The 26,204-nt window shown below is 52.3% G+C and overlaps 1 protein-coding gene across 2 annotated transcripts in view; it reads right to left on the bottom strand.

Annotated features, from left to right (window-relative positions):
• MGAT5B (alpha-1,6-mannosylglycoprotein 6-beta-N-acetylglucosaminyltransferase B) overlaps positions 1 to 26,204 on the bottom strand; it is a 67,469-nt gene that overhangs the window by 26,526 nt on the left and 14,739 nt on the right. For both annotated transcript variants that reach the window (XM_043461924.1, XM_043461931.1), the window contains exons 4-8: positions 16,948 to 17,063; positions 16,374 to 16,447; positions 15,173 to 15,343; positions 14,265 to 14,429; positions 13,404 to 13,573 (exon numbers count right to left, since the gene is read on the bottom strand). In XM_043461924.1, coding sequence (XP_043317859.1) covers positions 13,404 to 13,573; positions 14,265 to 14,429; positions 15,173 to 15,343; positions 16,374 to 16,447; positions 16,948 to 17,063 — 696 coding nt within the window. The remainder of the gene's footprint in view (positions 1 to 13,403; positions 13,574 to 14,264; positions 14,430 to 15,172; positions 15,344 to 16,373; positions 16,448 to 16,947; positions 17,064 to 26,204) is intronic.

The following is a 26,204-nucleotide window of genomic DNA, read 5'->3' as shown; positions in this document are numbered from 1 at the left end:
CCAGCATCCCACTGTCCTCCCTACCATCCTTCTGCACTGCCTTGAGTCACCTCCTCACTTGGGCACCCCTCCCCCCAGGGCAGGGCTAGATTACCTTTGAAAGCACAGAGCTGGGACAGGATCTGACCCAATAAGTATCGTGTTCATGAATGAATTAACAAAGCAATGAAGCCGGTGAACCCCCCAGGAAGAACTGGTTTAAAGGTTGAAAATATGGTCAAGAAAAGCATGTTAGGAGAGAAGGGGCGGGTGAGCAAGAGGAGCCCAGGGCTCATGTAGGCATCTCCAAGGGTTATCAAGACCTCCTGGTCTGAACTGGACACAAGTGGCCCCACGGGTCCCCAAAGGACATCATGGCAGGAAGAAGAGGAGGAGAGACAAATCAGCCCAGAGACAGCAGGTCCCCTTCCCAGGGGGAGTTAACGAGGAGCCCCACCATCCCCGCAGCCACAGAAAACAAAGATTTTCAGTTTACAGTGACTGCATTGGAGATGCGTCTGCAGTTTCCTCATTACTCTCATCAGGAGGCATCTGAGCTCATCCAGAGAAGAGCTGAGAGGGTCAGTCGAGGGGAGAGGGGGCTATGGTTTTATCACTTGTAATTTAAATTCACTTTTATGGGCAATTTTATGCTAAGTGGTTGGTTGGAGCAGCAACATGAATTGAAAAACACTCTCCTGACAACCTTCAGCCAAAGGTGCCCAGGGAGGCTCAGTTGTACAATTCCACCTTACACGCTGACTCCTTAAAAGTCCTCTGTCCAGACGGTCCCGTAATTCCAACATTAAGTTCATTTCTCTTCCGACTCTTACCCAGAGCTGCGTCAGGAGGGGCTCGGGAAGCCTCCCCACCCCCACGGCACTGTTGAGATGGGGACAAGCAGCATCTCAGCACGAAGGGGCTTCAGACGCACCCACCTAGCAGCCCCTGTCCTCCCGCCCACGGCCACCCCCAGCACTTGGGAAGTTTCCGTGGAATTGCCAATCTGGGCAGTTGGAATGAATTTCTAAGTGTTCTCAGGCCGCCTGAGTGGGAGTCTCAATGCAGACGAAGGGGATGGGGGAGGGGTGATCTAGGGACATGGTCCTTGTATCGGTCACCCAGTCATCTGGTCCGTGTTCCCAACCCAGGCTAATCCACCCATGAAAGCTAACCTGGGGGGGGGGGTGGTGATGGGGAGTCAGGGTTTCATGGGGACAATTGCAGTCTGGGAAGATGAAAGAGCTTTGGAGGTGGATGGTGGTGACGGTTGTACAACTGTGTGAATGTATCTAATGTCACTGAACTGCACGTGGTTAAGATGGGTAAACTTTATATGTATGTTACAAAAATTTTTCTAAAAACCCCAAATCAGATTGTTCACACAATGTCCATGTACAGCCCCACAAACACATACCCAGCACTATCTCTCCCAGAGGCACCCCTACCCCATCTTCTACAGGGCCCCCTACAATGGAAGTAAATGTTAGTCGCTCAGTCATTTTCAATTCTTGGCAACCCCATGGACTATAGCCAGCCAGGCTCCTCTGTCCATGGGATTTCCCAGGCAAGAGTACTGGAGTGGGTTGTCATTTCCTTTTCCAGGGTATCTTCCTGACCCAGGAATCAAACCCATGTCGCCTGCATTGCAGGTAGATTCTTTACCAACTGAGACACCAGGGAAGCACCCTCCCCCACAACAATGGAGAGGGTCAGCAAATAGGCAGAGCAAGATGTATTAGCCACTCTTGGCCAAAAGATCAAAAGATGGTGGGACTTCCCCAGTGGTGCAGAGACTCTGTGCTCCCAATGCAGGGCACTGGGCTTAATCCCTGGTCAGGGGACTAGAACCCACATGCCCCAACAAAAATCAGACAGTCCAAGTGAAACGAAGACCCAGTGCAGTCAAATAAATAAATATTTTTAAAAAGATAAAAGATCCAAAGGTAGGTTACAAGAAGGTGGAGAAGAAAAAATACAACCCATGCCCAATAGGAGAAAAAAAAACAACAACAACTCTCAGCTAGGAATCAAAATGCTGAGTTCTATGCATATAAATGTTTAAAAGAGATGAGGGATAGAGCTAACCTTTATCTGTAAGTTTTGAATTTATATTGTTTCTTCCCATGTACCAAAAAAGAAAAAAGTGCCAAGTTCTAACAGTGAAGAGGATCCCTGGGTGTGAGCTCCAGCACGAATTTGCTGGGCTGCCTTGCACAGACGTAGAAGGGCTCCTGTGTGCTCCCATTCTGTGACCAGGACAAATCTCCACGGCCCCTCCAAGGCTAAAAACTCTTTGGGTTTATGTCTCCCTGTGCTTGGTCTGTGGCTGGAAATAAGCTCTCCAGGTAGCGCTCAAATTCTGGAACAGACTATTCTCTCTCTCTGTCTTCTCTGTGTGGGAAGGACCTAATTAAAAAGCATCCTTACAAAGTGCTCAAAGATCTTTGCCTTCAAGAGCTAAGAGAACAGGGGAACTTCAGCTTCCCTGGATCCATCTCATTACTCGGAGCACCTGGCTGGGCAACCCAGGACCCCTGTCTCCTCCGGGGTCCGCTAGCCCTCTGATGCCATCGGGTGCCCATCCCCCGAGCACTATGGCATTGACCTTGTCTCTCTCCCAAGGTCCATTGTTAAAGCACCTGCCGCCTCCTCCCCAGAACACAAGGAACACAAAGAAGCAAACGCAGAAAGTTAACTGGGCATCTAACGAGCTGCTGTAGAAGGCTGGTTAGCATCACTAACGAGGAAGGAATTAAATTCTCCTGCCAGGTTTCCTCTCTTGCCCAGCGTGAGCTGACCTTCCTGAGCGCGACAAAAGTAGCCTTATGATGCCCTCATGATGGGTCCACCCACAGCTTCTGTCTCCTGACAAGACAGTGCCCTCGGAGGGTCAGGGATCACAGCTAAAGAGAATGGCCAGGTCCCCAGTGGAGTCAGGGCTCAGAGGAAGCAGGAATTCAAAGGAAAAGCAGATCAGAGCTGACTCCAGCCACGCCTCAGCCAAAGCCCAAAGGAAGTACAAGCAGGAGGATGCTGAAAGGGAACTGGGCGGCCTGCATCGGGCCTGTGGTCCAAAGCCAACACTTTCTTCCCCAGCGTTCCTTCCTAGTAAGCAAACTCAGGGCTAAGAATAGGGCTGCCACTCCCAGGAGAAGTGGATGAAACCACAGACTCATTCCTCCAGCTCCCCGGGGGCTGCGGTGCCAGGAACGCATCCCTCTGGCTGTCCCCTGCCTCCTTCCCATTTATGTAACCATGCGCGTGAGTGCTGAGCAGGAATCCAGGCTCCTCTCGCCAAGCCAGGCTTTCCGTGAAGGTGGCTCTTAGGCCCAGGTGCAGGTTTGGATCTATTCTGGCTCCTGATGGCCAGGCCGGTCCCAGAGAGGCCGCCTCTTGGCTCTCGGGTGGGGCCTGTCATTGGGATGTTGGTTTTCAGTTTTTCTGGGGATTCTCACGTCCTAGGCGCTCTCGCTGTTCTATGCATGCTGTGTGCTAAGCCGCCTCAGTCATGTCTGACTCTTTGCGACCCTATGGACCATAGCCGGCCAGGCTCCTCTGTCCGTGGGATTCTCCAGGCAAGAATATTAGAGTGGGTTGCCATGCCCTCCTCCAGGGGATCTTCCCAACCCAGGGACCAAACCTGCGTCTCCTGCATCTCCTGCCTTAGCAGGCAGGTTCTTTACCACCAACGCCACCTGGGGAGCCCCTCACTGTTCTATCCAATTCCACAAACCTTTGTGGAGAACCAACTTATAGAGGAAACAAAGATGGGGTGAGACCCTGCTCTTAGCCACACTGGAACAAGTCCTGTGGGGGATGTGGGTTAAAGACACAGCCCTGGGGTGCCAGCCATGAACCATGCAGGGATCTGAGTCCATTCCAGAACAGCCCAGGAAAGAACAGTCTGGTTCCAAGAAAAGTCTTCTCTTTACGGGAGCCCTTTGATGATTTCGGGGAAGTTGGAAGGGGTGTTAGGGGTTATTCATACCATTCTGTCTTCTGCCAGCTTCACCAGGAATAGAAAAGTCCCAGGCCAGCCCTGACCCCGGAGCAGCAGAGTTTTATCCCTCCCGTGGGGGGCACGTCAGTCTCCAGGAAGTTCATCCCACCATCTGCCTCCCTCCTCTCCTGCTGCCATGGGACAAGACCTTCTCCTGGCCAGAATGCCCCCTTCCTTTACAAGAACCCACGGCTCCTACGGTTTGAAGGTATACGGATGCATTCCTCCTCTCCCCCAGGACAAATCCCACCTCCTTACTCTTCCTTCAAAAGCCTGCAGAAGCCAGCCCTCCTCTTCCTTTCTTCTCTGACTCCCCCCAAGTTCTCCCCACCCCACTTGGTTGCATGAACCTTTCTTGAGAACCCGTGATTTCTTTTAAATCGCTCTTCCTTTGCAACCTCCCAGCCCCAATGTGGACCAGACCAGAGCTGGAAAAGGCGCCTTGGCCACTGCATCCATGAAGTCAAGACTTAGGGGACTTGATTAGCAAGAAACAGACTCCCACTCTTTGAGGCTCAGAGCAGCTTGGAGGGGGAGGAGCAGGGAATCGTCTCTCCTGGATCCCTGGGAAGGATGAAGGCTGGGGACCAGGGAGGCTCTGGGCCCCCAGCAGCAGAGGCCCCCCACCTTCTGCGGTGTCCCAGCTGTGCTGAATGGGATCCCACAACACAGATTAAAAGGCCTCCTTGGAACCCAAGGAGAAGGAAGGCAAAAGAAGGGAGAAGCAGGAATTCTCTGGGGGTTCAGTGGTTAGGACTCCTAACTTCCAGTGCAGGGAGCACAGTTGGATCTCTGGTCTGGGAGCTAAGATCCCATAAGCCATGTGGTGTGGCCAAAAACAAACAGAAGAGGGAGGGGATGGAGTGTTTTATTGTAAATTAGCCACTTGCCTCTCATGCCTCCTCTAGAAAGAGGTGGAGGAGAAAGAGCCACTGTGTACAGGGTCTGCTAAGTGCCAAGCAGAAGCTGGACATGGCTCTACCTCCCCTGTTCTAATTGAACAATCAAATACTTCAAGCGTCCAGAAAGTTATAGAAAATAGTACAATGACATGATGAATATCTATGCTGCCACTTCCCAGCCTTGTCAAGTCATCAGATTTCTGCCATATTTGGTTCAAGGGTTTTTGTGAAGGGTTAACACATTAGAAGTCCAGGGCAGCCTTCGGGGTGTCCCAGTCTCATCTACTGTCCTCACACCTCCTGCCCCCTCCACCTCACTCCCAGAAGATGCTCATTCCTCCTACATCAAAGATGAAATAAGGACTTCCCTGGTGACACAGTGGTAAGAATCCACTTGCCAGTGCAGGGGACACGGGTTCGATCCCTGGTCTGGGAAGATTCCACAGCCTGCGGACCAACTAAGCTGGTGAGCCATAACTACTGAAGCCTGCACCCTGCAACTACTCAGCCTACACGCTGCAACTACGGAAGCCCGTGTGTACTACAGCCCATGCTGTGCAACAGGAGAAGCCACTGAAATGAGAAGCCCAGGCACCGCAACTAGAGTAGCCCCCGCTGGTTGCAATGATGGAAAGCCCACACGCAGCAACGAAGACCCAGAGCAGCCGAAACAAGAGAATGTTCTAAAAGATAAAAAGCATCAGTGGGAAGGCCCCATCCCTGTAACCCCGTTGGCAGCCCCACTACATCCTGCTCTCTTCCCCTTACTCCTGGGGGCCACCCTCTGGGCCATGGTTCACGATAATGTCTTTCTTCCTGGAGCTTCAACCACTCCCTTTTCTGGCTCCTTCACACCAGCATTTAAACATGCTCACAGGGACTTCCTAAAGCTAATCAGTCCTGAATATTCACTGGAAGGACTGATGCTGAAGCTGAAACTCCAATAGTTTGGCCACCTGATGCAAAGAGCTGACTCATTTGAAAAGACCCTGATGCTGGGGAAGATTGAAGGCGGGAAGAGAAGGGGACGACAGAGGAGGAGATGGTTGGGTGGCATCACTGACTCAATGGACATGAGTTTGCGTAAGCTCCGGGAGCTGGTGATGGACAGGGAAGCCTGGCGTACTGCAGTCCATGGGGTCGCAAAGAGTCGGACACGACAGCAGCTGAACTGAACTGAACTGACAGGGACTTCCCTGGTGGTCCACTGGCTAAGACTCTAAGCTCCCACTGCAGGGTGCCTAGGGTTCAGTTCTTGGTTGGGGAACTGGAACCCACATGCCGCAACTAAGTTAGCATGCCACAACCAAGATCCAGTGCAGCCAAATAAATAAATATTAAAAAATATAAAACAACCCTGAGGCCTACCTGGACTGGCTGCTTAGAGGGTTTTCTGGCTACAGCTTGGTCAAGGTGGGCTGAGTACAAAGGACAGGACGTGGTCCCTGCCTTCGTCATTCTCCAGGGACCCTCCCCAGTATTTCCCTTGAACAAACATTGATCAAACAGAAAGGCCAAGAGACCAATTTCCACCAGGGCTGGTGCTTGACAGCTAAGAGTCTCCCCTCCTCGCCCTCCTTATTTAAACATTCTCCTCTCAAGCTTTCATCATTTGCCAGTTAAGTCAACTAATTTTCTACTAAACCCAATTTCACTCATGGAAGGAGGAAGAGCTGAGTCATTTTTCCTCATGCCATGTACTATTAATGATGCTTGAAATTATGCAAATAAAATGGATGAGCACAGCCAATCCTGGGCAGGCGGGAAGGGGAAAGGCTTCGTTTTAAAATGCCCACCGTGGATCTGGACATCCCTGGGGACGTCTCAGATGCAGCCAACGGGGGCTCTGGCTTCGTGTCTCCTCCCGCTGCACGTGCAGGGTGTGGGCAGGACTGCTTGACATCCCCAAGCTGCAGTCTGATCAGAGCCCATTGTCCCCACCCGCCGCCACCGCCGCCACTGTCACCCCGGAAACATCTTGCAGAAGCAAAATCAGATGTGGATTCCGTGCAGTGCCCCAAACATCATGCCAGCGCGTCGGTTAATTAAAACATGAAAACACAAGGAGCAGAGAAAAGCGGCTAGTCTGTCCAGCCTCGTTGTCGAGTCAGTGACCAAGACATCTGCCGTGAACATCTGTGAATAAACTACAACAAATGTACGGGCAGCATCCTCAGCCTGCTGCCTTCCCCACGCGCGGCGTTTCGCCGGCCCAGGGAGACTTTTCTGCGGCAGAAGCCAGGCTGTGACTCTCAGAATTGGGATTATCTGCACACCCTGCTGACCTATTTTCACATGACCCTGGTGCCTCTTGCATAGAACGGCTCCGCCAGGCTGGGAGACGGGACCCCCAGATGACCCCACCTCCCGCAGAGCCCACGGCAGCGCCATGCCTGTGTTCAGTGGTCTCTCTGCCTGTGACCCCTTTCTAGGCTCAAACGGTCACCATCTTGTTACGGGTTGCCTTGTTGTCCCCCCACCAAACATATGTTGGAGTCCTAACCCCAGAACCTCAGAATGGGACCTTATTTGGAGGTAGGGTTCTTACAAAGGTGACCAAGTTGAAATGAGGTCATTAGTGTAGGTCCTGATCTCATACAACTGGTGTCCTTATATGAAGGGGGCCACTGAACCCAGACCTATGCGCAGAGAGAATGCCACATGCAGAAGAAGGCAAAGATGCAGCTGATGCTTCCACAAGCCAGTGATCACCAAAGATCACCGACGACCAACAGAAGCTCAAAGCCTCCGAACCAATCAACCCTACCAACGCCATGATCTCAGACTCCCAGCATCCGAAAGCGGGAGGCCGCCCACTTCAGTTGTTTAAACCTCCCAGTCTGTGGTACTTCGTTACAGCAACTCTAGCAAACTAAATCACCTCTGTATGTTAATGTCCACTCAAGGAAAGGCCTGCAGGTATGTAGCATTCGGGTGGTCCTGGCAGAGAATGAGTTTGGGGAGCTCATAGGCTAGGCCCAACCAGCAACTGTCACCGGGAAAAAGTGCATCCAGGAAAGGGCATGGCATGAAGTATCGGGCTGACCAAAAAGTTGATTCGGGATTTTCCATAAGATGTTTCAGAAAACCCCCAAGGAATTGTTTGGCCAACCCAATACATTCCAGGTCAGCAGGTTCACACAATGTCCCAGGAGGGGTGCAAGAGGCCCAGCTTCTTGGGCCACCTCTGGGGGGTACCTCCTTGGCCTGCCTCCTCCACTCGGCCCTGCCCTGCAGCCAAGGGGTAACACGGGTGCTTTCAAGTCTGCAAAGGCGGGCTCAGGAGGAATTCACACATCTTCTCACAAATCCTCTAGGGTGCTGAGCCCTCAGCCCAGGCCTGTTCCTCGGTAACTATTCACACACTGCAGTACCCTAACTGCACCGCTATCCCGCTAAACAGACTGGGAGGTGGGGGTGGGGCGTCGAAAAGCCACATCCTCAACTTTTCTATTTCCTAACCATCACTGCTCATTAGATCATAGATCGCCAGGGTGAGCTTTGAAAACTTGATACTCGGCCCCACCCCAGACCAATTAAATGAGAGACACCGAGACACCCAAAGGCCAATAAGTTTCCAAGGCAATTCCACTACAGCCAGGGTTAAGAATTCCTACCTGAAATGAATTTCAACACAGCGGAGGCTGTTAGTTTTATAGACATAACTGTACTATGTCTCCCGGGGAAGGAGGTTTTCTTTTTTTAATTTTTATTCTTTCAGTTGTGTTAAATTGTACCTGGTATCAGATTTAGAAAAAAACCTTCCTGAGACTGTTCCCTCAGGTGGCTAAGCTGTTTACACAATCCTGCCCCATCTGAGCAAGAACATCTGTGGCACCTACACCCCACGGGGAGCCCAGGGCAGAGCTGTCTGGGCACTGCCTCGGGCCTGCCCGCTTAACAAACTGCAAAGTGGAGACGGGGTAACCTCTCAAGAGCTCCTGCTCCAGGGAGTTTCAGCTCTGCATGGGTGACACATTGGTGGGTATGGAAAATATGGATCCTCTGTGGGGTGTGTGTGTGCATGGGGGTGTACCTGTGTGCATGCGAGTGTGCTTGGGTGCATAGATGTGCACAAGTGTGCCATGGGCTGAATATCATACATAGGGGTATGTATATGTCCATGTGCAAGGGTGTGTGTTTGTGTGTGGTGTAGGCATGCCTCTTTACTCAGGGGTGTGCATGCAGGGGTGCGTATACATACAAGGGTGTACCTGTGTGATTGTGCACAGGGGCATGCGTGCATGCACAAGCGTGCACATATGCAGTGAAAGAAATGGCAGCAGGGGCGTATTTCAGGTGTATTTCACAAGGGCCTCACTTTCAGGACCGCCCAAGTGCAGTGACCTCCATCTTCACTGCTCTGGCCCTGTGATGGACATCGGCAACCTCACTGATGACAGGCTCAGCTCCAGCCCGGCCCAGTGAGTGGCCAGAGGAGGAGGAAGTAGTCTGGGCAGGTAAAGACTCAGGGTCGAAGTTGGAAGAGGAGACATCCCGCCAGGGGCTGAGCAGAACAATTGAGTTAAAGCCCTGCCTCTCGGGCTTCCTCGGAGGCTCAGCGGTAAAGAAGCCACCTGCCTGTGCGGGGACATGTGCTCAATCCCTGGTCCGGGAAGACCCCACACACCACAGAGCAACCAAGCCCATGAGCCAGGACTATCGAGCCTGTGTGTCACAACTACTGAGCTCACATGCCGCAGTGATTGAGGCCTGGGCACCCTAGGGCCCATGCTCCACAACAAGAAAAACTTCCACCATGAGAAGCCCATGCACTGCAACGGGAGAGCAGCCCCTGCTCGCTGCAACGAGAGAAAGCCCACGTGCAGCAATGAAGACCCAGCACAGCCAAAACTAAATAATAAAATAAATGAATAAAAGGTTCTTTAAATTCCCGCCTCTTAGGGAGACTTGTTGAATAGCTGCTCTCTCACACAAAGATGGTTCTCTGAGTGTGATGTTGGGCCGTCACAAACTCAGGGAGCCTGCCCATTCCCTGAGGGAGCAGTTAGGAAAGGAAGTTCTCACCTCTCTGGCCCCAGAAGATGCACAGTCAGAAGGGAGGAGTCCAGCTAACGCTGATAAACGTGAATTCATCTAACCTAGAGGTGGAGCCAGGTGTTGGTGGTGTTGACAGAAGGATGCTCCACACTTGCAGGGGACTTGTGTGTGGCAGAGCCTGAGATGCAGGCTCTGGACGGTCCCCATCCCCAGGATTCTTCACACTGCATCTTGGAGTCTCCGGTGACCCGGGGACAAGGGTCCCCAAATCCTTGCTTACTGCTCTGCCTGAGGCAGGTCTGGCTTCCCACAGCACTGGCTGCGCCATCCTAAGTTGTCTGAGATTTCTCTGACTTCCTGCACCTCGGGTCCCTTGTCTCTTTCCTCCTCCTCTTCCCCCGTCCCATCTGAGTTTCCCATAGGAAGCTTTGAGGCCAGGAAGAGATGCCTCTTTGCATCATTTGCAAATGTCAGCTGCTTCTGCAGTGTTCTGCTCCACAGTGTAGATGCGTCTCCCAAGCTCTCTGTTCAGAGGGAGCAGGGGCGGGCACTGCGCGGTGAGCAGCAGTGCGTGCTGGCGGGCAGCAAGAGGGCCCACCCAGCTCTGAAGTGGCCCGCACAATGGGAACAGCTTGTTTGACAACAAAATGCCACAGGGTGAGAGCCAGCGTGGGGGACGTGTGGCTGGTTCCCGCTCCCAACCCTGGGGAGCTAGTTTGACAGTTCAGCACCAGCCTCCGGGACAGCTCCCAGCCTCGCTCATTCCCACTCAGGTGATTCAACCAGAGGAGGCGGAGCTGCTGTTTCCAAGTGGAACCTCCTCCCCCAGAACTCGCTGCTCCTGACCTGGGATGTGTTTCCAAATGCTGCCACAACCATGCAGCCCCTTCGTCAGGCCCTGTCACCTTCTCCCCCTACAAAGCAGACCGTCTCCCACATCCACACTTACACGTGCTGTTCCTCTCTGAAGACACTTTTCATCTTTCCTAAGCCTACTGAAGACAAGCACATCAACTTAAAAGGATGATTCCAGAGGGAGGAATTTCAAGCCATGGTGATGAAAACCTTCAAACTACTAGGTCATTTGGTAGCCTCACAGCACACCCCAGTCTCAGCCTCGTTCTCCCCTGACTCTCTCTGACAACCTGAGTCACTGGCAGACTCTGAGTCACTCATTCTGAGTAGCCGCCCAAGACCAGTGCTCCCTGGGCCCTGTCGACCAAGTATTGTCCATGGCTCGGTCCCCGCCGGCATCCTCCTCTCTCCAACACTTCTCTGCTACGGAGCATCAGCATTTGTGGTCAGGACAAAATGCCCATTAAAAAAAAGAAAAGAGAGAGAAAGACATCTAGAACTAACAGACCATCCAGGTGGTGGTCAGGCTCTAGACAGGAATCACATTTTAGCTTGAAAACCACCTGAAAGTAAGTTCATGGTCCGGTGAAGAAAAGTCAATTTGCAGGCAAACAATTTAGGGGCCTTCCTTAGTTATGTGCTCAGTCATTCAGCCGTGTCCAACTCTTTGTAACCCCTTGGACGGCAGCCCTTCAGGCTCCTCTGTCCATGGGATTTCTCAGGCAAGAATACTGGAGCAGGTTGCTATTTCCTCCTCCATGGGATCTTCCCAACCCAGGGATCCAACCCACAGCTCTTGTGTGTCCTGCATTGCCAGGTACATCCTTAACCACTGAGCCACCTGGGAAGTCTCCTTAGTTAGACCCTGGGACAAATTAGGACAGTCTCATTTCACTGCCAGTGAAAGGAATAGAAATTCACCAAGCACAAAATCTCAAGCCATAAAGAAAATGTTTTGATAACTTTGAATATATTAAAATTAAGTCCTCCTGTTCCTTAAAAAAAGACATAAAGAAATCACAAAGACAAGCCACAAATAAGATTGGGAGATTTTAAAACACATATAACTTACACAGGATTTATACCTATAATATATAAAGAACTCCTATAACTCAATAAGGAAAAGGTAAACAGCAAAGCAGAAAAGTGACAAATGACACAAACAGGCATCTCATCAAGAGGAAATAAGGAGAGCCAAGCATATGATCAACTGCTCAACCTCATCAGTTGTCAAGGAATGAAAGTTAAGACCATAACAAGATACCACAATACCCCTCCACACCCCCAGTGAGAAAGCCCAATAACACTAAGTGTGGGGAAGAATCGGCCCCCTGGGAACCTACACATGGTAGGACTCAACTGGTGCAGTCACTTAGGAAAACAACTGGCATTTTCTTGTCAGGCTGAATTTTTAGACACCTGGAGTCCCAGCAATTGTGCACCTAAGTCTATACCAAAGAAAAAACTCAGTCTATACCCAAGAGAAACTCTGACCCAGGGATACCCAGTGACATGTCCACCACAGATAGTATCATTCAAAATAACATGAAAAAACACGGGGAAATGTCCACAGATAGGAAAAATTGATGAATAATTGTAGTATAGTCACACAGTGGAATATTATATAGCAGTGAACATGAATGACATAGAGCTACAGGCAGCAACATGGAGGAATCTTGGAAATCTAATAATGAGTGAAGAAAGCAAATCTTCAAGGCTATAATCAGTAGGTAAAAATTTTACAAAGCTCAAATTAAACCAAAATAAAAACTAAATCATATATTGTTTATTGATACATAAAATTGTAAAAACAACAACAACAAAAGAACAAATTTATTTTTTAAAGCAAAAGAATGATAAACACAAAATCCAAGTTCCAGGTTTCCTCCAGGGCTGGGTGGTGCCGAGGGGAGAGGGATGGGTGAGAGAAACCCCCAGGTGAACACAAGAGTCCTTGTAATATTCTCATTCTGCAGCTGGGTGGTGGCAGAATCATAGATCACTTCATTCTTGTGCTTTGTGACATATGGTACATATATTTTTGTACATATCAAATATCATATAATAAATATTGATAGATAAAATAAGAAATATCTTACATATTTCTGTATCCCACAAATACAGTGGTTAAAAATGAGCTTAATCATACACACACACACACAATCCCATCCCCTCTAACCACCAGCCTCCCACCTCCAACAGCATCAGAGGGACCCTGGAAAGGCAAGCACTGGAAGAGGTAGGCATCACTGGCCCACCTCCCCATCCTCCAGGCCTTCCTGGCCCCCATGAAGAAGCCCAGCCCCAGAAGAAGCCCAGCCCCAGAAGAGGACCCCCGAGGCCGCACCAAGTCAGGCAGGACGGGAGCAGCGGGGGCCCTATCTGATGATGTGGCTCAGTTCCACAAACCAGGATCTGTCAGGCCCTGAGCACAAACAACAGGAATCCCCTTAGTCCAAGACGGAGAACATGACACTGTTTGGACAGCACTGAGCAAATACGCTCCCTGGTGCATCCCCCAGAATGACGGGGGCATCAGCACTGAGGACGGGAGGGCGGGAGGCAGACCGAGCAGGTGGAGAAAGCTACGGGGACCATCACCATCTGACAGTGGCTGGGCTCCTGGGGGACAGGCTCCCCTCCCTCCCCTCCCCCGCACTCACCTCTGCAGCTCCTTCAGGGACACTGTGATCCGGAGGCCATGGCCCAGGACATAGAGAGCAGCCAGGATGTCTGCCCACTGCACCATCTCCCCCAGAGGCCCGCCCTTCAGCACCCGCGGGCTGAACACGTCCCCCGACTCCTCCGTCAGGAAGCCGATGTGGACGAGGATCTGGTGGGGTCGGGGGTGGGGGGACACAGAGGGTCAGCTTGGGGGAGCAGCAGCCCTCGGCCCGGCCACCCCCAGGGAGAGCCGGCCAGCGAAAGACATGGTCTCCCTCCCGGCTGTGCTTTCTGGCACCAGAGCACAGCAGAAGGACCAAGAGGCACGGTGACCTCGCTGGAGACACAGGTGAGCAGGACGGTCACATCCTGCCCTCAGGGCGCTTATGTTCCGGATGAAAGAGGCAGACAACAGTAAACACAGACAAGAGAAAATTCATGAAATGACAAGGACTCTGAAAGAAATAAACAGGGCGAATGAGAGTCAGGTAAGTATTTATCGCATGGATGGATGGATGGACAGACAGATGGAGGAACCAATGAGCTGAGGAACTCCCCCAAACAGGCTACATTATTCCCAACATTCCAGGCAAATGACATGACTTTTCTGCCTGACAAGAACAAGACGTCCACAGAATGCAGGACTCCTAAGGGAGAGGGGGTGTCACTCTGCCCCAAACTTGAAAAGGGTCAGGACCAACACATGCATCCATCCTGACTCTGCCGCCGCACCACCCCAGCTCAAATTCAAATAAACACAAATGAAAGTCTTTCAAGGGTAGACCCAGGGTGCCCTTGGCAGCCTGAGGCCCCCGGCTCACTAAGTTCAGCTCCTTGAATGCACTGGGAGGATGAGGTACCTGCTTCTGGTCCCTCCGGACGCCCCCTAGTTTCTGCGCCAGGCGCTGGGCGGCCAGTGCCCACTGGGCCGCGAACCGCTTGGTGCGTTTCTTCATGAAGATTAGCGATTCCTTCCCACTGCCCATCAGCTCCAGGAGGTGGGACAGATTGCTCCGGAAAACTGCCTGGAGGGGGTGGGGTCCAGACTTCAGTTCTCTAACTTCCAGCCAGCAGCTACACCACCACCATCACCCACCACCCAGGGCATCTTCCCTGTGAGGTTGGGTCTGTTCTAGCTCCTTCCACGTTTCTAAGAGTCATGAGCCCCACTCTCATCCCCCCAACAGTCACTCCCCAGCCATGTCGGTCTGTCCCAGCCCAGCTCCAGTCAGCCACCAGTCCTGGGCCCTTCAGGACGGGGTCAGCTGTGACCTGTTCCCAGGATCCCAGCTCCGACAAGGAGGCAGTGAGGTCGTGGTCAGAGCCGGGTCTCCAAGGGCAGAGAAGCCAGGCTGCCTTTCAGCGGAGCCAGAGTATCCATATGCCTTAAGGAAGTTAACTCAGCTCTCCAGACCTTAGATCTGTCATCTGTTAAATACGACTGTGTAAGGACTGCTGTGAGATTTAAGTACAAATAAAGTGTCTGGCACACAGGAAGCCTTCAATGAGTGACAGCTATTATTACTATTATTCCAGTCCATTAAGGGAGGCGCCTCCAGGGCCCCAACCTGCCCCTCAAGTAGTTTCAGCTTTGCAGCATCCCGCAGGAGTTGGGGCGAGCACCCGCAGGCCGGCAGGCCGGGACCAGCCCACCCACCAGGCAGAGCCAGCTGGCCTTATCCTACCCGGGGGCAAAGTGTTCCCTGCTGTCCCCCAAGCACGACCCGGTCACCAGCCCCTTGCCGACCCACCCACCTCCCTCGCCTACCTGGACTTTGGGGAGGGGCTTGGGAGCCCTCTGGGTGGCCGTCTGGTTCCTCCAGGGCAGCGGGGGGCAGAACCACTCGACCTCACTGAGGTAGATGAGGAAGGAACACTCGGTGCCATCCACCCCGAAGAAGGCGTAGCAAGGGTCAGAGGTCCAGCGGGCACGCATCCACTGCGGAGAGGGCCAGCCTGGGCCAGGGAGCCAGCGCCAGTCCCTCCTGTACCCTCAGGGCCCCCTTGCGGGATGTCCTTGGGGAACCCGAGGTCCCCCAGGAGAGGGTCCCTGGGGCCCCTCCTAAAGGTGCAGCAAGGCCAGAAGCAGAGAAGAGAGACTGGACCAGGGTCCTAGGACCCAGCCCTATGTCTCAGCCGCTGAGAAACTCAGGGAAGGCCAGACTGGCCCACCATCCCCCAGGCCCAGAAAGAGAAGGACCCTGTGGGAATGAGGCCAGGTCAGGACACATGCGGTCCAACAGTGGAGGTGCAGCAGCTGCAGGCCTAGTGGGTCCCTCATCATTTGTTCTCCATCCATAACCAAGAGCCAGGTTCTGCTGACGCCAAGGTCAGGGCACAGCCTCTGAGCAGACAAAGGTTGCAGCCAGGGCAGGACTCATCCACAGTGGCCCCCACGTGGTCCCCAAGAAAGGGTCTGCAGTGCCACTGCCCCCCAACTCAGGGATTTCAGCACCAGTGAGAGGCTGGCTTTTTTTTTTTTTTGAGGGGCTGGCTTTTATGGCTGTGAACTGGCTCCCCAGATAGACAGACTCCATGCAGTCGGGGGTGAGGGGGCACCCTGGGCTGGGGGGAGGGATTCTCTCAGACCAGCTGGGCTAGAAGGGATGGAGAAAGAGAATGAGGTCCACTCCTTGTGTGAAATTGTTGGGATTCAGGCTGCTGGGGGTGGCACATGTATATTTAATAACTTGTCTGCTGTAAGACAGTACTGAAAACCCCAAAACAGGACCCATTCTGGGAAATTTGGGTTGGTGGACCAGGCAGGTGGCCCAAGCAGAGAAGCAGTTCCTCTGAGGTTGGCCTCTGCTAGCTAGTGCCAGTGTGAGGGTCCGGAGGCCAGGCAGAGAGCCCCTTGGTGGTGAATGTTGCTGCTAGCAGAACCCCAGAGCTAACCTGGGGCACAGCTCCCGCCGAGGGGCCTGCTTCTCCTGGTCACCCCCACCCCAACCCTCAGCCCCAAGCCTCACCTCCACCTTCCCTGAGCAGTCAGGGAACTTGGGGTCACTGGGCGCCTCACACTGGTCCCGCCGGCCTTCAGACACTGCAGGGAGAGAAGGCCAGCTTGCTGAGGACCTGGGTCCGGGAAGGAGCCCGGCAGAGAAAGTACAAGGCAGGTGGGAAGGGGCAGCATGGGAGCACACACTGCCCTGGACCTGAGTTTTCTTCCCTGAAAGGCCACCTGCCAGGGCTGGCCTGGGCCTGAGCTGCCCCCTCTGCCACCATGCCCAGCCTCCTTAGGCAATTCAGGCCAATGAGGAGCTGGCCTGAATGGTTAAAGACCAGTTCTCCGGATGGGCAGACCTCAGGCACACATCCGAATGCACTCCCGACTTCTTGAGGGGGCTTCCCAACCTGATGCTCCCCACATCAGAGGGATAGAGGGGCCACCCCGGGATGGTGGGGTCACCCCACTGACAGCCCGAGGCAGGACCCCCCAGGAACCAGGGGAGCTGCTGCAGGGAGAAATCGGGCCCCACGCCGGACATGCCACCGCCCTGTACTCTGTCCTCCTGGGGGTCGCGAGGCGCCCCCGGCCCCCACCCTTGCTATGCAGGAGCAGGCTGTGGCGCAGGATCTGGTCCACCTTCACAGCGATGTCCGAGACGTTCTGGGCGATGGCCTGGATCCGCTCCATGAGGCCAGTCCCGGCAGAGAGCCTGAGAGGGAGAAGCCAGGGTGAGCCCGCGGTGATGGCCTTCCCGGGGGCAGGGGAAGGAGGGCTCAGCCTGCCTGCAAAGGACTGCAGGGCCCCCAGCACCCAAAGGCCAGCCTGCGCGGAACAGCAATGCAGCGACCGACAGTCAGGCCAGGAAATGGAGCCGCTGCTGTCTCAGCCCGGGCTGATGGAGCTCACTAACTAACCATCAGCATGCCCACCTGGCATGCCTCTGGGAAAACCCACAGCAGCAGGTGCCAGGCCAAGGGCAGTGCTCGGGCTGACACGGGCAGAGGAATTCCCTTCAAGAGCCTGGATGGGATGTGTTTGGGGACCCCCAGGTGATGGAGGCCCTTTTCCTGGGCTTAGCCGGCCGCCCTGAGTCTCTTTCTCTATTTTTCTCCCAGGGAGGGCTGTATCTTGCCAAAATAAATTCCACACAAAGTAGCCTGGGGACTTGCCAACTATTAAAACCTCTAGTAAAATTATTGCTGGATTCCCAAGAATGAATTCTCCCAGGACCCTAAATGAGTTCACTGCCACAAACATCACAGCCCTCCGACTCACCATCAACACTGGCGCTGCCTTAATTTTTGGAGTACCCCCTGGTGTTGATCACCACTCCCCTGTCAGAGGAGTTTATTAGACATCAGATGCAGTATTTATCTCATGGCAAAAACTTCTATTAAGACAGATTCCACTCAGCCGGCACGTGGGGCTCGCAGCCAGGAGGGCTCTGGGGGCCCTTCTCCAGAAGGCCGCTTTTTTTTCCTTTTTCCTGAAGACAGTAATTCCGTTCCCTTTGATTTTCACCACCTCCTCTGGCTTTGTAGGCCAACTGTAAGCTTCATTTATCCCTGTACAAGGACTGGGTCTTCCTTGCCGCACATAATGAGAACTACACGAAGGAGGATTTTTCCAACCTGGGCTCCTCTGGGATCTTCAAACCCCACCTCCCACCAGGAAAGGCACAGTGCTGCCCCTCCTCGGCCACCCGCCCCCCACCATTTTCCTTTTTTAAAGCTTTGGCTGTGCTGGGTCCTTCCTCACTGCAAAGTGCAGGCTCAGTAGTCGCGATGCCCAGGCTTCTTCAGTTGTGGTGTGTGGGCTTAGTTGCCCCTTGCCACGTGGAATCTTAGTTCCCCAGCCAGGGATCAAACCCACGTCCCCTGCATTCGAAAGCGTGCTTTTTTTTTTTTTTTTTGGCTGTGTTGGGTCTTCACTGCTACAAGGGCTTTTCCTCTAGTTGCAGCAAGTGGGGCTACTCTCTAGGTCATGTGCTTGGACTTCTCATTGCGGCAGCTTCTCTTCTCACGGAGCATGGGCTCTAGGGCATGAGGGCTTCAGTAGTTGCGGTTCCCGGGCTCCAGAGCACAAACTCAGTAGCAGGGGCACTCGGGCTTAGCCGCTCTGCGGCACGTGGGTTCTTCCCAGACCAGGGATTAAACCTGTGTCTCCTGTATTGGCAGGTGGATTCTTTACCACTGAGTCACCAGCAAAGCCCTGGAAGGCGGATTCTTAACCGCTGGACCACCAGGGATGTCCTCCCTGCTCCACTTTTTGTAAGGAGAGGAAGGGTGTGGGGACCAAAGGCAGAGGCAGCAGGAAGGGGGGAGATGAGCCCAGCACACACCTGTGCACACACATGTACACTTGTGTGCACACACGCACACAGGCAGTCCAGTCCACGCTCTCCAAACTCTCCTGGAAAATGGCATTGCCTTTCATTCACTTCCTGTGGCTGGGGCAACGAATGACCACAGACTGGGGGCTTAGAGCGGTCCAGATGTCTTCTCTCACACCCTGGGCACCAGAAGTCTGCAGGCAAGGTGTCGGAGGCTCTGGGGGAACGTCTGTCCTAGCTTCTGGGGGGGCCAGCGGTTCTCGGTCTCTGTCTTTCCTCGGCCTCCTTACGTGTGTGTCCAAATTTCCTCTTCTTATAGGAACACCAGCACTGGATTAGGGCCCACCCTGATCCAGTATCACCTATCTTAATTTGACTGCATCTACTGAAGCCCTATTTCTGAACAAGATCATATCCATAGGTACCATATCCATAGGCCCAGCCTTCATCCTGTTGCTTCTTTCATGGGAGATGAAGAGCAATGGGGGGTAGGGGGGAGCCTTTGACTCCTCACGCTTCTGGGTCCACTTTATTCGGAGACTTATTCGAGGGCTTTCCAGGTGGCACTAGTGGTCATGAATCCGCCTGCCAATGCAGGAGACATCAGAGACATGGGTTCAATCCCTGGGTCGGGAAGATCCTCTGGACGGGGGCATGGCAACCCAGTCCAGTATTCTTTGCCTGGAGAATCCCATGGACAGAGGAGCCTGGAAAGCTACAGTTCATGGGGTCACAAAGAATCAAACACAACTGAAGTGACTTAGCATGCAGGCATCAGACTGAGAAAGGACCTCAGAGTCAAAGGTTCTGGATTCAAATCCTGGTTCCAGTGGAGAGCTGTGTGACTCTGGGCAAGTAACCTAACCTCTCTGAGCCCCAGGGTTAGCTCATATAAAGTCTGAATAGTTTTAGCTCCCTCACGAAGTGATGAACTGCAAGGATTAGATATGAAGTTGACTGTCAAGGGCTCAGTATACAGTAAGTGCTCAATAAATGTTTGAGACACTCTCACTCCCTACCTCCAGGAGTCACCCCATCCTTGAGAGGAAGTCTCATAAGTCTAACTACAGAGCAAAGCACTTCACTTTTGGGGAGATTCAGCAATTTTCATACGATAAGCTTTTTTTTTTTTTTTTTGCATAAAACATATCACCAGCCTGGGCTTTAAAACAGCACAGATGGCATCTGTCTGATTTAACAAGTTCAACTTGTTCAAAACGGAATTACTTGGCGTCACTATTATTATACTGGACTTAGCATTTGCACAGCATTTTCTATTTTCAAATAATATAGGATTAGGCTTCTTTCCTTGGGAAGTTTTTTTTTTAATGACAACAAAAGTTGATGTTGTGAGACTTCAAACCACAGCACATCTGTGACCTGGGAAATGCTTCCGTGGAAAAGAAAAGGGGGGGTGGATTGGGGACAAGCTGTGCAGCTGCCCACCGCTGACAGTGTTTTCACTGTGGGATTGGGGTGGTGGCAGGGCTGGCTTCTCCATCAGGCCAGCGTGGTGCCCTGTCAGGGCCCACAGTGCTTTCAGGGGGTCCACAAAAATGTTCCCATTCCTCTAAACATCAGGAAAAAATTGAGGTCAGGAAAAGATTTTAATATGTAATGTTACTATAAGCATCATTATGCCAATGCAGTCATAAAATATAATTTTGCTACTGGTTAAATATGCTCGGGCATAAGTGGCTTCCTGGAGCCAGCCACCCTCCAAGGCTGACCCTGGTATGGCCAACCTCTGGGCACTGGCCCAGGGTCCCCCGAAGAAGCAATCAACACCATAGCCCACCCACTGACCTCAGGACCCTCTGCCCCTTCACCACTCAGAGCCAGGGGCAGAGGTGCAGGGAACGGAGCAGGAAACTCTGGCTCCAGTCGGTAACCAGTGGCCACTTCCCCCCAGGACACCGGCTCCAGGCATCACCTCCCATCAGGCCAGGTCCCCAGAAGGCCCATGAGGCCATTACTGATTCCAGTTCTCAGTCCCCTGGCCCCAGCATGAGCGCTCCAGGAAGCCGCAGGAAGGAGGTTTAATTTTGAGTTCCACCCATGATTTATGAGGGTTGCATTCAATTAATGAGATATTGATTTCTGCGCAGCTGGCCAGCGTGCTTGCTGGGAGTTGTTATTTTATTATAAAACTGATTGCTTTCCTTTTAAAACAGAGAGACTCGCGTTCACAGGTGCCTGAAGACACATGTACCAAGACACAAACGCTGCAGCCAGAAACACGAGCGCCGCGCACAGGAGATGGGTTCTCTCCAGGTGTCTGTCTCTCACACACCACACAGAACACAGGAAACACCCGTCCCTGGTGTCCAGTCTTCCCTGCATCTTTTTTACTGCTCTCCTCCTCTGCTCCCCCTCTTCACTCCCGTCAGAGGTCTGATGCCATCAGAGTGCTGCCAGCATGCGATCAAGGACCTGCCTGCCCCTCCCCGGGTGAGAGCAGAGAAGATGCCTTCTCTCCTGCCCTGAGAAATATATATACACATACATGCACATGTATGTATCAGAAAGACAGGATGGATAGATGATAGACAGACAGATAGTCTTCCCACTGCTGATAGGAACAGAGCTGGAGTTGGACTGTAGTTTCATCACTTGGGGAAGGGACTGGTACCCCACGGGTGGGGCAAAGCCAGACTATGGGGAACAGAGCCCCTATCCCCACCCCAGAGCCCAGTGTTCCCCTGGAGGATTTTCTTTTCTAACATCTCATATGTCGTTTAGGGCTTCCCAAGGTGGCACTAGTGGTAAAGAACCCGCCTGCCAACACAGGAGATATGACAGACACGGGTTCGAGCCCTGGATCGGGAAGATACCTTAGAGGAGGGCATGGCAACCCACTTTAGAATTCTTGCCTGGAGAATCCCATGGACAGAGGAGTCTGGTGAATTATAGTCCACAGGGTTGCAAAGAGTCAGACACGACTGAAGAGACTTAGTATGCACTCGTGTTTATTTAAGACACTGATATCCTGCTATATATGCCTTGTTTCTTGGCTCTTTTACTTAGACGAATAAATACATTGCCAGCCATTAAATAGTTTTAATGTATTTTTAGTGGTTACATTTTATTCCATCATGTGTATCCATACCATATTGACCTTTCCCCACTGATTTCTTTTTTAATATTTACTTTTATTTCTTTTATTTATTTGACTGGGCCTGGTCTTAATTGCAGCAGGCAGGATCTTTAGCTGCAGCCTGTGGGGTCTAGTTTTCCCGACAAGGGATCAAACCCCAGGCCCCCTGCATTGGGAGCTCTCAGAGTCTTAACCACTGAACCACCTGGGAAGTCCCAATAGTAGGACTCTGAAGTATCTTAAAAGTACATGTGTCTATTTGGCTGCATCCTCAGTGATAAAAATCTTATAATTAAAACACATTTCCCAGTTTGATAAGTTAAACAGTTCCTTAAGCGTGGGATTGTTATTAATAATGAAGGAGAATTCTTTGTTCTGTTATATGTTCTTTTGCCTCAAATTCTGCTTTGTTTGGTATAAATATTGCCATCTCCACTTTCTCTCCATTTGTGTGTCCTGGATACATTTCCTTTTATTTTTAATTTCTGAGTCACTGGTTTTGAGGCCTGTCTTACAAATGGCATACAGTGGGATGCTGAGAACCTTTGTCCCTGTTAGGGATGTTTAACCCTTCACATTTATGTCACATTTGACAGGTGTCTGCCCCGGAGTGACTTTCTAAACCAGTCACCAACATCTCCCCACACCCCCGTATCAGTCCGGCTTCTCCCCAGCCCAGGGTCCACACACACTCCCGGATCTGTCCCATTAGGAAGGGGCAAATCCAGAGGCTGGACCCAGCACAAGGCCTGTGAGAAGCGGGGCATGTCTTTTAAAATTGAGCCCCAAGTCATCTTAACCAGTAGCGTGTCCCCTGTCCTACACCCCACCCACACACACAGAAGCTACACTCCTGGCACCTAGCCCCACCAACACAGAGACAGCCGAGAGTATCTAGAAGCTTTTTATGATTATTATTAATTTACTTGTCTATTTGGCTGCACCGGGTCTTAGTGGTGGCATACAAGGTCTTTGATCTTGATTTCACTGAGGCATGCGGGATCTTTAGTAGTGCCACGTGGGATCTAGTTCCCTGACCAGGGATGGAACCTGGGCCCCCTGCACTGGGAACCCAGAGGCTTAGCCCCTGGATGACCAGGGAAGTCCTCAGAAGAATTTTTGAGTTTTTAAATAAAGCTTTAAAAAATCGGGGGGTGGGGGGAAATAAAACCTCAACTCCTTACTCACAGATGATAATTCTGATGGATCTTCCTTCCTGCCATCCCTTCTCCACAGGGAGGGGTTGCTGGCTCCCTCTTTCTAAGGAGTTCTGACACTCTTTGAGGACAAGAACCCTGACTTCCGTCTTCTGGGTTTCCTCCATCCATTCCTGACACCCCAGCCCAGAGCCTGCACCCAGTAAGCACTCGACAAATACAGATTGGCTCGAACGCAGACAGCTTCAAATCTCAGCTGTCTTTGCCACTGCAGAGAGGCCTTATGGAAAATTCAGAGATCACTATTTGGTTTTAGGATACATAATACGATGCCATTTGCAATAAATCGGCAAATAAACCTGAATTGTTTTTTCCTAGGCTGAATAAAGCGAATTTGCTTTCCCTAAGGATATACCAGCCATGAGTGGGAGGCACAGCCGAGAAGCTTCCAAAGGGCAGAAGGGGGGCAGTGGAGGTTGTTCTTTTTAAAGCCACAGATAATTGCAAAGTGAGAAATCCAAGTGCAGATAACTGAGAGTTTGCTGGAAACACAGCGGCGGCAGGGTTCTCATCTGCCAGCGCCATGCTGGACAGCCCGGAGTGGGGTCAGGGTAGGGAGGGGACTGCAGTGTTCATGCCCATGGGAAGGGTGAGCAGGCAGCCTCCGCGTGCCTGGGACACACCCACCGCTTCGCTCCCTGAAGCCAGAAGCAACAGTGTCCCTGAAATTTATGGCTCTGCCTGTGGGGTTTGATGGGCTCTGCTGGTCATGATGGATTGTTGCTATTTCCTGGGATGAAGCTGGAGCGGGTGGAGATGAAGGGCAGAGCAGGGGAGGGAGGGCGGGCTGGGACGGGAAGAAACCGGAGAGACACTGAATGTGCTGGCGGGAGCACTCCCTGCCCCAGGAGGCAGGCCCAGCAGCCCAGGAGCACTTGACTCTCTGCCCTCACCCTGGTGAACAGACCAGTGGACAGAGGCTGGATCTGCAGCCCGGACAGCGGGGAGCACAGCTGGGGCAGCTGGGAAAGTGGAAAGGATGGGGCAGGGGGCTAGGGGCTAAATCAGAGGGGACACAGCAGCATCAGGGAGAAGCACCCTGGGCACACGGAGAAGAGGCGGCCTCAGACCCCTGGGGGAGTCCAGGGGCGCCCAGCACCTTTGCCTCAATCTCCCGTCTCTGCACCCTGGAGGAGGGCATGCCAACCCACTCCAGTATCCTTGCCTGGAGAATCCCATGGACAGAGGAGCCTGGCGGGCTACAGTCCATGCGGTTGCAAGGGTTGGAAACAACTTGGCGATTAAACCATCACCACCTGTCTCTGCTCCAGCCTTTCTCTTCCCCTCTCACACCCCCCTCATGCAGAGACATCCCTCAGCTCTAAGAATAGGGTTCCAACGCCACCTGCCATCACTGACAAAGCTCTAGGCCACCTGCCCGCTGCCCTCTCTCAGCCCCCACCGCACTCTGCCAGGTGGACCTTCACGCTGGTTTCTTTCCTTCAAGACACCAAGCCTGGGATTTCCCTGATGGTCCAGTGACTAAGACTCTGCGCTCCCAACGCAGAGGCCTGGTCGGAACTGGATCCCATATGCTACAACTAAAGGTCCCGAATGCTGCAACTAAGACCTGGAGCAGCCAAATAAATATTTTTTTAAAAGACACCAAGCCTGCTCCTTCCCCAGGGCCTTTGCACTTGCTGTTCTCTCCACCTCAAATTCTCTACCCACCAGCTCCTCATGGGGCTGGCTTCTCCTGCTCATTCAGAATTGAGCTCACAAATCACCCATTCCCATGGGCCTTGACAGACCATCCTGTTTGAATAGCCTCTTTCCCAGTCATCTGCTCTCTCAACGCTTGGAGCTTGGCTCAAGATCTCTACATTATCTCATTTCTTTCTTTTTCTCAGTTTCTGTCTGTCTTCCCCACAGGAATGGGGACAAGGCTCATCGTTGTGTCCCCAGCACCGGGAGCAGTGCCTGGTGCTTCATTGGTGCCAAGACGTATTTCAGGAGCAGAGAGATCTCTAGTTTCTTCTGTCAGATGCTCAGGCTCTGGAGAGCCACAGCATGTAACCAGGGACCCCGACTTCCCAAGGGGGAAGAGCTCCCACCAGGAGCCGGGCACTCTGGCGAGCTCCTCACACCCACCACTGCGTTTAGTCCCAGGCTCCGGAACTGTAATTTTTTTTTTTTAATGAATTTTTATTGGTGTATAGTTGCTTTACAGGGTTGTGTTAGTTCCTGCTGTAAAACAAAGTCAGCCAGTTATACCTTCTCTTTTTTGGATTTCTTCCCCATGTAGATCATTTAGTACATTGACTAGAGCTCCCAGGGCTTTACAGTAGGTTCTCATTAGTTACCTATTTTATACACAGTATCAATAGTGTATATATGTCAATCCCAGTTTCCCAATTCATCCCCTTCCCTTCCCCTTTTGGAGTCCCTCTTTGTTCTCTATGTCCAGTAATGTAATTTTATGCCTACATTTCCCAAAACAAAAAAATCACAGCAAAGGTCTAAAGAAGGATTTGTGTCTCCTGAGCTGCAAATTATTACTTATCGATATGAAAAATCTTGCAAAGGGATAAAAACAAACCCCCAAGAAACTGCATATTTAATGAATGGCCACCAAGAGCTTGGTATTTAGAAAGGTGGGCTTCTGGTGGGGCCAGCTGATCTGGGCCCTGAGCCAGGCCCAGCTCCTCGGCAGCTGTGCCACTTTGAGCAAGTTCCTAAACACCTCTGTGCCTCCGTTTCCTCCCCGTAAGGCACTGTGGGATTGACAAGCTCTCGGCGGTAACATGATATGGTGAGCTGTGAGTAAATGTCACCCATTAAGAGGACTGTGCTGTGCTTAGTCACTCGGTCATGTCCAACTCTTCTCGACCCCGTGGACTGTAGCCCACCAGGCTCCTTTGTCCATGGGAATTCTCCAGGCAAGAATACTGGAGAGGGTTGCCATGCCCTCCTCCAGGGGATCTTCCCAACACAGGGATCAAACCCAGGTTTCCTGCATTGCAGGTGGATTCTTCACCATCTGAGCCATCAGGGAAGCCCTCATGAGGACAGGGATGATGATATTGGCCCACCCGACTGGGCACCCAGAACGTTCAATCACAGAGGTCTGCTGAAGTAGGGACCCAGGGCCAGCTGTCCAGCCCAGGCAGCCTATGGGGCCGAAGATCCCCGACCAGACCGAAGGAGCGGACTGTGCTTCAGGCTCCCCCGGGCTGGGACCTCTCAAGGATCAGCACTCACCAC

The sequence above is a fragment of the Cervus canadensis genome, chromosome 1 (genome assembly GCF_019320065.1).
Source record: "Cervus canadensis isolate Bull #8, Minnesota chromosome 1, ASM1932006v1, whole genome shotgun sequence".
Taxonomy (NCBI): domain Eukaryota; kingdom Metazoa; phylum Chordata; class Mammalia; order Artiodactyla; family Cervidae; genus Cervus; species Cervus canadensis.
Note: the sequence above shows the minus strand (reverse complement) of the source record. Positions and strands in the feature narration are given on the sequence as shown.